The sequence below is a fragment of the Eubalaena glacialis genome, chromosome 2 (assembly GCF_028564815.1).
Source record: "Eubalaena glacialis isolate mEubGla1 chromosome 2, mEubGla1.1.hap2.+ XY, whole genome shotgun sequence".
NCBI classification, from domain to species: Eukaryota; Metazoa; Chordata; class Mammalia; order Artiodactyla; family Balaenidae; genus Eubalaena; species Eubalaena glacialis.
The window spans coordinates 32,359,985-32,372,811 of NC_083717.1; the positions used below are offsets into that span (position 1 = coordinate 32,359,985).

Sequence of the window (12,827 nt, forward strand, 5' to 3'; positions counted from 1 at the left end):
GGGGATGGGGATGGAGATGCTGGGGCTGGGGGTGGGAGCCTTGGTGACGGAGCAGCTCTGCATCCTGACTGTGCTGGTGGTCATGTGAATCTACACACGGTAAAACTGCACAGAAACACACATGAGAGCACGTATAAACTGGGGAGACTGGATAAGAACTGTAGTTTGTACTACTGTCGGTTTCCCGGTTTGATAACCATAGTCTAGTTATGTGAGCCGTTACCACTGGGGGGGCTGGTGAGGAGTGCATGGCCCTGTAATATTTTTGCACCTCCTGTGACTCGATAATTATTTCAAAATAATAAGTTAAGAAAAAAGGAAAGCAGTTGTACAAACCTTACATATTCTAACCACCGTGTATTTTCCAGTGAAGACAGCCATTTCTCTTCAGTTTCTTCAAATGGTTCTGTAATTAATATAATTATACATATATAATTATACACAGACACTCACATATACATAGGCATATAACACTTTTAGGCTTCTTAAGCTTACTTTTCATGATCAAATTGAGAGCTAGGTGATACATCAGTTTTTAACATTTAAAAGCTGGCTTTAAGAAAGTCACGCATTTGCATTTAGTCATAAAAACATTTAAGAAGGCATGTCACAATTCTGTAAGAAACAAAACAAAGCGTTCCCCAGGCCTCCATCTCCTCCCCTGTGGCTCTCCCAGGGAAATCTTGGAGAGTCTGCCCGCCTCCGCCCCCTAAGCAAGCGCTACAGACCCCGGCCCCCTCCTCAGCTTCCTCACCGCAGGCCTGCCCTTCCCTCCCTCCCTCCCTGCTGCCAGCACCCGGTTCTCATGGCCTTGGTGGCTGACCCCTGCAGGAAACGGGGCAGCTTCCTGGCGGGGCCTGTCCTGGCCTGTCTCGAGGTGCCTCTCGCCTCACGCTTCAGTCACATGCTGCTCACGGGACGGCTGAAAGACACAGTCACCGTGTTTCTTAAGCACACCCCCTCCCAGCTCTCCTTCCAAGCCGGCGCCAGTCCTGCCGCCCCGTGACAAGGGGCTCTCTCTGTGCACACTTCACACCAAAGGTGCTTTCAAGTGAGTCATCCCTCCAGGGTACATCGAAAGCACCCCAGAAGCATCTGCTCTAACAGACATGTGGGAACTCTGAGACTGCACAGATTATAACATGGCTCTGTTTGAAATTCATGTCAAGTCACGCATCTCAAAATATAAATGAATACATTAAGGTCTTCGTAAGTTTGTCTGTGAGATAGTAGGCTGTTCTACTGAGCAGACACTTTTACAGAAGCATCCTACCAGACTTTTCATGATCTGAAAGTGATTTAATTGGTACACTTTTCCTACAAAACTAAAAGCAGCTTAAACTTCATTTTCTAAGAGCTTCTGACATTCTCATACAATAATAACTTGTACAAATATTTCAACGAGCCTCTACTTAAATATATACCTACTTCTAAATTTTTAAGTAATGTCACTTTTCCTGACATGCCTCATACAATGCCTCATATAATCACCCATTCATTATTTACATATATGTAAAATAGAAATGAAGTTACCATTAACACACAGTTGCTTAAGTTTTACAAAAGCCGCCTCTATTTCTTGGATATTGGGCAAGGTCTTATCCAAATCTGATTTGTAGACATCACTTCTCTGTGGATGACTTTTAGTTATGGCATTACAAATCCTAATAAAGACAAAATCCTTGAGTCACTACTCATTCATGTATTCAACACACATTTTTTGAGTGCTTGCTGTGAGCCCAGGCACTGCTCTGAGGGCTGGGGACAGAGAGAGGGACATGCAGTCTGTGCTCTCGGTGGGGGCAGGGGGGTAGGAGAGATGGCAGGCCGTGGTGAACGCCGAGGGTGATGGAACGTAGTGGATGCAGGCTAGCTCAGGTCACGTGGTGAGAAAACGCTCCTCCGTGACGATGATACCGGAGCTGAAGCCCAAATGGCCAGGAGCTGTGCAAAGACGGGGGACAGTGTTCCAGGCAGAGGAGCTGCTAGTGCAAAGGTCCTGTGGTAGAACAGAAGCCTGGCTGTTGGAGAAACCTAGCGAGGGCCAGTGGGGCGATGATGACATGTCTGAGGGAAAAAGGGTGGAGATGAGGTTGGACGACAAAGAGAATCTGTCCTAGTTACGAAGAACAGAATAGCTGAAAAAACAAAGGGAATTAAAGTAATTCTTCGCTTAATAAGTTAAATAATTAAAACTGCCACTGGTTCTAAGGTTTTCTAGTTAACAGTGTTGCAGCCTTGCCTTTCACTCCTGATGGAGCACTTAATCAGCGACATGTCCACAAGGCAGGACAAGGTAGGACAGAACGGACATTAATCACTAACGTGGTTAAAGTGAAATTTAAATCCACGAGAGAATACGGACCTATGGGACTGCAGTCACCCTCTCCAGAAAACTGAAGGGTCATTTGAGGGTCACTTGATAGTTATTTGCTTCAGCAAACGTGGCTGTCAGTTATGGCACTGTGGAAAAAACGGACGACCTGGCTGTCCCAATAACAGACTGTGATGCACAATTTCTGAGGCTCTCTGAACCTGTTTTCTAAGATCTTTTCCTTTGTTCCTCATTTATTGGACAAGTATTGAATAAATATTCAATTGCAGGTATTTCCTGGGTGCTGAATATAGCTGAACAATGGTGTGCAAAACAGACACAGTTCTGTCACCTCACGGTCTCGTAAGGACAGGCAGTAATCAAACTGTAACACACACGTACAATGAGAAACTGAAATAAGTGTTAAGAAGAAAATTAGAGCGGTATAGCGAATGTGTAACTTGAGGCGAGATCTAATTTGGGAGACAGGGGAAGGCTTATCTTAAGGAAGTGACGTCTGAATGCAGGTGCAGAAAACGAGCGAGTACCAAGTGATGGGTGTGTGTGTGTGTGTGTGTGTGTGGCAGGGTGTGTGTGTGTGGGTGTGCGTGTGCAGAGTGTTCATGGACCAGCGTGAAGAAGGCGGCCCAGGAGGAGGGGGCAGCACAGCCAAAAGTCAGGAGAGACTAAAGACCAGCAAAACCCCAGGGCGGCCGGAGCCCAGAAGGGACAGGGCGTGGTCCTGGATGAGACACGGGAGGAAGGACGAGGCCCCTCCAACACACTGGCAGATGTGGAGCTGGGGTGGAAGGAGAGGGGTAAGGTTTCTGAAAAGTGAAGGACAGAATCTGACAACGGACTGGACGTGAAGGGAAGTGAAAGACAGGCATCAGGATGACTCCTCGGTTCCCGAGAGAAGGCTGGGGGTGGGGTGGGGCAGGGGGCGCGTGGTGCCCATATACTTGAGTTTGGTTTTGAACATGAATTTAAAGGGCCTTTGAGACCTCCACGTGGAAAGTGTCAACTTCGGTTGGAGATATAAATCTGACAGTCACTAAAGCCACTGACGCGGGTGAACTTCTTTCAGAAGGGAATACGGAATGGGAAGGGGAGGTGGCCTGAGACAAGCTCTAAGTCGTGTCTGGAGACAGGAGGACGGGCTGGCAGGGGCATGGAGTGCAGCGGGGACAAGGAGCTTCAGGAGGTGGAGGGGGGCAGAAGCCGGGGCCCGGGGAGAGCCTGGCCAACAGCGGTGCCCACTGCATGAGGACGCCTGAGAAAGGCCTCCTGCTTCACTGACACGGAGGTCACTGGGGACTTCGGCAGATGACAGCAAACTTGCTCATGGTAGCCAATTACACCACTTTTAGTTATCGTGACTTGGCAGACCTACGACACATCAAACTACAAGAAAAATCTGATTTGTCCTGAAGTGTCTCAACTGGAAATAACTGCACTTTGAAAGTTCATTAGAAGCAACATTACAGAAAAGTGTCAGCAACGTAAGATCTTCAAGTGTCTTATAAGCCAAAGTATTAAATTACATTTAATATAACTTAAATGTTAATTTTAATATATTCAATTCTCTCCACAGTGGTAATTCTTGTATGGAACACACGGTGCTTCCCAGCTATCTTTAGCTAGTCAGGAGGTTACTGTACTTCTCTATGACAACGAAAGATGCCCAAGTACCAAGGACTGTCTCCCGCTCACCTCTGGTCGATCTTCCTCTGCTGCAGCACGTCTTTTATGAGGGCCGTGCGCACAAGAGCACTGCCGTTCGAGTGGCTCCAGCACCAGAACTAGGAGAGAAGCAGAGTCTTTACTTAACTGGGTGGAAAAATGGACAATAGTATTAATGAAATCCAACAGATATCACTTACTGGCATCCTTCTTCCAACAAAAGAATGGGAGAAGATCTTTAGATCTTGGTCTGCTAAAGAACTTGGCACTACAAAGTACTCTGGAAGGCTGGAGAGGAAAACACGAATCGTAATGTAAGAGCCTGTGCTTCAGGCAGGATAAGCGTGCTCTGCAGACCCCACATTTAATTAACGTGCACCCTACTCAGTGGCCGTGCAGTGGGCACCGTGGGTGCCACTGATGAGCCTAGACATCTCATCTAAAATGCGTGCGATGTGCTCAATTATCACAGTCGTTATACTTATAGCGGGGGAACAATCCAAAGGAAGCATCTGAAATATTTTCCAGAATGACTATTAATCAAACATATGCAATTTCTGAAAAACATGTCCACCATCGTTCTCTCAACAGGCTATGGGTAGGAGATACCAGGCACACCAGACCAAACCAAACCAAGCCCACAAATCTCCCGAGAAGCTTCCACCCCCTTCTCATCTCCCCCTTCTCTGCTTCCCATCTCCCAAAGGCAGGTGGACTCCGGGACGTGGGTTAGAGAGCAATTACTACCGGGCAAGCTCACTGCACCTGAAGACATCTCTTTTCCTTCCTCTGCTCACATGGCCAGGTAGGGGACAGAGGCAGGCCCTGTCACAGGCTTCTCAACACATAATGCACGCTGGCCACAAAGTTCAAATTCAAGGGGAGACAGAGGAAGACTCAAGCCACGTGCTCCCAAGCCCCTTCCTCAGCACTGCACTCCTACAAGGTCCTCGTACTTTGTTCACAACACTGCTTATCTGAAAAAACTAAGGAGGACTTGAATGACATTAAAACAAAACATCCCCCAAATCCGAATACTAAATAATATTAAACAAGTAAAAAATTAAAAAAGAATTTTCTGGTCACTTTTGGAGGATTCTAGGAAACAGATCCTTCTGAAAACTGGTTAAGTAAAGGGGAAAAAGTAAACACTGATACTGCCTTCCTCATACAAACTGTATCTCAGGTACTAAAGAGTTGCTGAGAGAAGAGTTCGATAGAACTGGAATATGACCAATAGCAATCCTCAATAAATGATGGATCTGGGCAATGATCCTCACTGCTAATGAACAACCATTTTTGGCAGCTAAACCCACTCTATAAAAGGGGAACTTAGCAGTGGGTGGAGCAGGCTGACTGCTGTGGGGCCCACAGGTCAGTCAGCGTCACAATGATGCCCAGAGCGTCGGTGATGCCACAGGGGGTGCCTGGCCCACCTGAGGAAGCGTTCTTGCCCCAAACCTGGAACTGAACCTAATTACAGCTGACCCTTGAACAACGCCGGGGTTAGGTGTGCAGACCCTCTGCGCAGCCGAAAATCTGCATATAACTTATAGTTGGCCCTCCCTATACGTGCTTCTTCCACACCCATGGTTCCGCACCTGCAGATTCAACCAACGGGGATACTGCAGTACTGCAGTATTTACCGTTAAAAAAAAATCTGCATGGAAGTGGACCCATGCTGTTCAAATCCGTGTTGTTCAAAGGTCAGCTGTAATTATTTAAGCCCCTAGAGCTAGCTAACATTTCAGATACAGTAGACAGTGGAACACATTAAAGGACACCACAGTGATAAACCCAGTAATATCTAGAAAGGGAAAAAGTCCATAGAACATTTGACCTAGTTTTGTCAACAACAAAAAAATGGCAGGTAATAGATTAAAAAGCCTGAGACAGATCATGCAAGTTCAGTGTGACCCTGATGTGAACAAACCGACCGTAAAAGACACTTACAAGATACGAACGCAAATAAACACTGACTGGATGATTGACAATACTACTGGAATTATTATCAATTTCTTTCAATGGATATTGACATTGCGATTATGTTTTAAAAAGTCCTTATCTTTAAAACAAAATATTCATTAAAGCATTATTAAAAATAAATATTCCATTAGCCATAACTTGAAAGTTATCAATGACAGCAGAGTTTGATGATTACTCCTAAGAAGTCACTCCCAGCCATGAACCACACTGTCAAAGCTGGACTCACCAGGTGGATATCATGTAGCCCTCGTTAATGGAACAAACTCTCCACCCGGAGGCACCTGTCCTCTTGACTTCTCTGTCCCAGTCTGAGTAAGTTTCAAACAGCGGAGTTTTTTGGCTGCTGCCACCCCCAGCTCCAATGCCACCGCCTCCTCCACCTCCTGAGGGTATTCCATTAGCTTTGCTGGCTGTAAGAAAAAGCAATAGTATTAATTCTGCTTCAAATTCCCTCTCCTCTCTCTGTGCCTCCTGTCACAAACACACTGCAATGTGGCACCTCTTCCCTGTTTGTCTCCAGTCTCTCCAAGGCCCCCCTACCCGTTCCGGCCGTCCTGGGGAAGGGGCAGCCCCCCCGCAGAACAGCCCACTGTGTCCCGTCCTCGTCCAGCTCGTCCCCACCCTGCAGCGCCTTCGATATCCTGTCCTTCCGCTGGCTCTGCCTTCAACGCCTTCACTCACAAACGGGCAACCTTGGCTTTGAAAGGGCTTTCACGTGACCACACTGGACCACTCTCGCTACTACGCTACACAGTTCCCCTCCCTTTTACTGGCCACCTTCTGAAAGGGTGACCGATGCCTGCTGCTCACGTTTCCTCCTTAACTTTCAATTGTCTTCTATCCCTACCGGTTTACGGACACCACTCACAAGTCTCCCTCAACTCCCTACCCCAAGCTATAGCGTAAATCCAAGTCACTGCTAGTTTTCTCCCCACGTTTTGCCTGGAAAAATGAACGCATCCAACAATCACCTCCGTTCTCAAGCTGTCCGAATCTTTCATCTTTCCAGTGTTTACTTCTTAACCCTTTTCTATGTATGACTCACTATGACATTCTTGGTCTCCTATCTCTACATGATTCTTCTTTGATAAGTTGACATAGATTCCTTAGCCTCCACCAGAGTGCCAGGCCACTGGAGACTCAGCAGAGGGCCTAGACTTGACCTTCCTTAGCAAGGAGCCTTCTCCACTTGAGAGGCGCGGCCACCTGCTGGGAGCATGCGCACAGCCTCAGGAGGGCCTCAGAGTGACCACAGAGAAAGAAGGTGTCCCCACAGGCAGCCTGATCTGGGTGACAGACGGCATCCCTCTCCTGGCCCAGGGTCTCCCCGTGCAGGCTGCAACCACGGCCAGTCTCTCAGCTGACAGCCCTACCGATGTTCTGCTGCACTCAGACCAGCCTGCAGCTGCCACAGGACACACTTCCTGAAATCAGGCTTTCAGGATGCTACCCTTGCCCCCAACTGTGCAATCATACTCATTTCCAACTGAATCCAGCAAACCTAAACAGCTTCTCTTAAAGAGCCCTCGCAGACCTGCCCTGACCGTTACTGCCCATTATTCCCGAACTCCCATCCCCCTGCAGCGGTGAAAACCCTTCTTTGTCCCGTGAACATGCCACGCCCGTTCCCGTGGAGGTGGTGCAAAACAGGTATTTTCTGAGAACCTAACACGTGTTAAGGCCTGAACACTGACAAGCGAGCTAAGATCTCACCCCTACTTTGAGGCGCTGGTGACAGCGCGCCGGGTGGACGAGAGCGATGCGGGCGGAGGGGGAAGCCCACTGCGGCTGGGGCTGCAGGCTGGGGCGTGAAGGTCTCCGACCCGAGCAGCTCTGAGCAGAGTCCCGAGGAACCAGCCAATGCAAACGCTCGCAGGTGGCTGGTGAGGAGGAGACGGGCGTGCTGGGCAGAGCGGGACGTAAGACATGCGGAAGGACAGCACAGCGTCGAGTAATGAACTACAGCGAGCGCAGTAAGGGTGCCAGAGGTGGCGGAAGGGAGGCTGGGAAACGCGACGGGGCCTAGCCTCTCAAGCCGTGCTGCACCAGACAGGAACCACCAGCCACACATGCTGCCTAAATTTCAACTGAAATTTAAATTAAACAAAGATTTTAAAATCAGTTCCTCAGTTGCATCAGGCACATTCAAGTGCTCAAAGGCCACATGTGGCCAGTGGCTTCTCTACTGGACGATGCAGGTGACAGAACATTCCCATTACTGGATGGCGCTACTCTAGATTATGAAGGGTCTCAGGTGCCAGGCTAGCACTTTTGCATTTTATCCTTTAAGTGGCATCAGAATTATAATTATGATGATTCTGATTTTAACAGAGCTTGTTAAAAATTAAAATGCTACTTCTAAGCCCGTATCCTGGTGGGCCACTCTGTCTCAGTGCCTGCTCTGGAGTAACAACCACCAGAAGACGTGCTGGGGAACTTGGGACTTGTGATCTCTCCAGAACGAGGAACCTGCGTGGAACTTCCAGGCAATTCCCATTTCACACGCTGTGTAGCAGAGCACCAAAAACCACAGCAAGCTAGCCAATACTAGAAAACCTAAGGAATTCATCATATGACCAAATTAAAGGGGAAAAAACCCTCGCAAGTGCAGAAAAACATTTGATAGAGTCCAACACGTGCTCATGATATAAAATACAGAAATATTTAGCAAATTGGGAATCAAAGGGAATTTCCTTCACTTGATAAAGGGTACTTATCAGAAACACGCAGCAAACATCATCCTCGTTAGAACCAGGAACAGAAACACTACCTGCTGCCATCATTACTATTCAACATTGCACAGAGGTCCCCGCCTGGCAGTGACCACCACCACCAAAAGAGAAGCTGAAAGAACACACTGGAACTTTGTAAAGAGCTATGTAAATACTTGGCAGCTCAGCCCTAGCTGGGAGTCCAGACCTGCATACTTTTCAGTGTTCTGAGGTTACAGACTTAGGAAGCTAGGCTGAGAACATGCTCACTGTTTACAAGATTGGTCCTCTGGCAAAACATATAAAGTCTCAACATCTAACTAAGAATAGGTGAATTTTTCTGAACACAAAGTGAGAGCAGCTACAAGATCTTGTACTGTTTGCTATTTCACAGGTTTTACTTGTTCAGAACCTGTCCACTTCTCAGCAACCAGGACCAGATCTCTGATATACTCAACATCTTCAGTGAGAGCTTATTATGAAATGTGTAGCAGGTACCCAATCTGCCATTAGAAAGTCTGGAAATTTTAATGCTTTTCAGAAAGTCCCAGAGGCCCGATGCCTGTGGCCTGCTCTACTAGTGGATTACTAATAGGGGCTGCAGCAACAGACTGGCCAAGCCAGTCGTCTTAGGAAGATCTGGCTCCCCTGACAGTTACCTGACTGAGGTTTTAGGACACCCCTCCTCAGCCAACTGAAAATGAAACAAGGTCAGCCCTCCTGACCGTCACTATCTTCTGTGACACAGTTCACAGGTCTAATCCTAGACTGAGTTGAAATGATCTTAGAGTTTCCACTTAACTAGCCCCCTCCATATTCAGAATGGCCTCAAGCAACAGTAAAGACAATAAAAGTGGTCAACAAATGAAAAGAAAGCCTATCGCTTTGATGACACTGCAGAAACGAGAAGTCACAAAGAAGGGCGAAGAAGGGAAAAACAGAACTGCGATCATTAAGAAGTTCAAGAGAGCGGAGTCAACAAAGCGGTTCGGACAGGAGATTCGGACTTGGTGGGCCTGGGGTGGGGCCGGCATGGCTGTCCTTCTAAAAGCTCCCCCAGGGATCCCGGTGCACAAGGCTGGCGCGCTCCTATTCCCGAGACACGAGGACCAATCACAGCCATTTACAGCTACACTGAGAATATTAAAAAAACTGACAAGCAACAAACTTTAAAAATTTCTACACTATTTCAAATGGATTTTGTCCTCTGTAAGTGGTTTTCAAATAAGCATCTAAAGGAAAACCTAATACTAAGACCCATGTTTAAAAAAAAGGATAAAATTACAAAGTAAAATAACGTCACTGAAAATGTCCATCTTCTGCTGTGAGCCTACGCTGCACCTTGAGATTATGTCACCGCATCTGCAAGCAGGTGTCTGTCATGCAGTGGAGCTGCCAACACTGAGGCTGCAGGTAACCTGAGGTTTTCAATTCTTTAGTCCAGAAGTATAATCTGACATCTTATCAATTTTATAACAAAGATGGATCTGTATTTTTGGGACATTATTTGTCCAATAATAAGCTGACTGGTGAAAACAGCGTCCTTGTGGTTTCTTTCAAGTTAAAAGAGCAAAAATAGAACCATCGTTCCTGTTTGTGCCACTGCCTCCTGCGGTGTCAGCGTGTGGAGTGTCCCGAAGCCTGTGGGTGCTGGGCATCTCCCATACTTCAGGATCCTCACAGAAGTACCTGGATGACTGGCTTTTCACTCAAGTGATGCCGAACACGAAAGAAAACCTCAGAAGGCCTAAGGCCAGCTAAAAGATTCTTAGACAATTGCAGGGGACATCCTCTAGCTTCACATCTTATTTGTGGAAACAGCTTTGTCACCTACCTGCCTGCAAAAAGGACTTCTTTAATCCAGCCAATGAATCAAGGTGTCATCCAGAAGTTCAAGAGTGGATTATTGGGCCTCTTTCACTCACAAATTAATGAATTCTGACTGCAGTGTGTGGAAATTTCAGGCTTCTTTTGCTCTTAAAGGTGCAGTTTATGCTTCTGCAACAGCATGGAAGGATATGAAAGGATGTTACCCTATGAGGAATCTTAACAAAACTTTGGCCAAGTGTTATGTTTATGAAGTGACTGTCAAGGAGGAGGAGTCTGAAGGATGCAATATAAAAAGTGTTCCTGAATATTTTAAGTGTTACTTATCAATTGTTATTTTCTCCACAAGCTACATATGAGAAGATACAGAGAAGTGACTGACGGGAATAAGGAAACCAGTAGTAGGAAAGCTATGGACTGAATAAACTGTTATCAACCCAGAGATGCCCGCGAGGAACGGATGAAGACAACCGTGAGAAGTAACTGAAGCAGGCATCACGTCACCAAACGCATAATGAAGTTCACTGTACTTGCTGAACATGGTGCAGAACTCGTGGGTCTGTACCCTGGACTGAATCGTTTCTACTAGGAAAAAGGTGTCATCCAGAATTGGTCTTGATCATCAACAAATGCAAGTGGGAATCAAAGGCTCTCCTACGACTCTTGTGCCCCTTGAAGCTTTCATCTCAGTTACTCTCTCGCAACTCTGGGTGAGAGTCCTGTTGAGGATAACCCTGATGGTCACGGTCTGCAGCCTGAAGATGCGCCAAAGGAACATTTGCCTAGCTACTAGTGCGGATCTACAATACTTTATTTTCGGACAATAAGTGAATTTTCTTTATGTTAAGAAATAAACTTTAAAAATTAGTTGTATTGGTCAAGCCTAGGTTACAATTAGTTGCACTGTGATAAGAAAAATTAAATTATAAGTATTTCGTTATCCCATTTCTGTTAGTACCATAAGATAAAAGCTATGACCTTGCATCATCTCTATGGTGTTTACAAGTGTACTTATACCATATGCATCCGCAGAGACTGTGTATTGTTCCTACATTTTAATGCATTTACAATACAGTGATACTGGAATATACTTTTATTATACAGATTATTTAAATTACTATGTATGTTCTGAGGTAACAAAATGTAAAGGACCAGTAAAATTAATAATTTATAGGCTGCCCGTCCAGACCATGCTGGCTGGGGTGAACGGCCCTTTCCCTATAAACATGTAGCTGAGTCATCTCTCTCCCTTAAAGACTGGGAGAGCACATGACCCAGCAGGCAAATGGACATGTGGTCACTAACCTACGAGGGGCTAATGTCAGACATGACCTCATTGTTTTTCTCTAGCCTTTTATGAGGTTAAAAAAAAAGAAAACTGGTTGATCAAAATTACATTTGTATATAAAAAGAATGCACAGAATTACACGATCACTTGGAATATTCCTTGGTGATGTCATCACTGACATATATGTGTACAGAACTATTCACTTTTATAAAAACCATTTAAAATACACTTGTCCTTTGGATGAATGCTCATCTTCCTTTCATGAATCTTATTCAGAAATATAAAATCAATATTTTGACAATCTTAATGAAGTCCACTAAAAAGTTTAGCTATTTCAGCTTCTGCATGAAATCACACCTTGCCAAAAAAAGATCATGAGTTTCAAATATCTTTTAATTTTCTGCCAGTTTTCTTAAAAGATAAGATTACTTTAACTCAAGTTACCAATTAATAGGCGGGGAGGGAGAGGTATCTTCCTTCATCATAAAATACAAGCCAGTGACTATAGGCAAAATACTTGACATGATTCTCATAAGCTTATGTTTACAGTTGCTTATAGGTTCTTCCCTGTCACTTTTTAAATGTTATCTGACAAATGTTATCTCTTTTAGTATATAGTGCTTACTTCTCTAACAGTTATGAAGCTAATAATTCTACAATCATTAAAGCTCATGTACTTGGAGGCTTCTCATAAAACATAAGAATAAAATTTAGACAATGTAAAGTTAGTCACAATAGTTAATATTTTCATATTTACCTGAATTGTGGTATTTTTTCCCAACATATTCAAATGCAAAGAGTAGCTGGAGGTCTGTTGGCTGGGAATAATGAGCTATTGCAAGGCATACCTAGGAAAAATTCTACATTTAGAATTGATTTCAACACACTTAGTTAAATGAAATGTACAATAAGGCCTTGAGTGTGGGAGCGTCATCTGGGGCAGGGATTATAGACTTATTTCCATGTTTTCCTGTTGACCTAGAGTGAAAGAGCTCCTTAATGCCAGGGATTTCATTCA

At 45.4% G+C, this 12,827-nt stretch overlaps 1 protein-coding gene across 2 annotated transcripts in view; it reads right to left on the bottom strand.

Moving 5' to 3' along the window:
- MTMR10 (myotubularin related protein 10) overlaps positions 1-12,827 on the bottom strand; it is a 44,562-nt gene that overhangs the window by 11,100 nt on the left and 20,635 nt on the right. For both annotated transcript variants that reach the window (XM_061179758.1, XM_061179759.1), the window contains 6 exons: positions 12,567-12,657; positions 6,210-6,393; positions 4,198-4,285; positions 4,028-4,116; positions 1,534-1,664; positions 337-406 (listed from right to left, as the gene is read on the bottom strand). In XM_061179758.1, the coding sequence (XP_061035741.1) occupies positions 337-406; positions 1,534-1,664; positions 4,028-4,116; positions 4,198-4,285; positions 6,210-6,393; positions 12,567-12,657 (653 nt within the window). The remainder of the gene's footprint in view (positions 1-336; positions 407-1,533; positions 1,665-4,027; positions 4,117-4,197; positions 4,286-6,209; positions 6,394-12,566; positions 12,658-12,827) is intronic.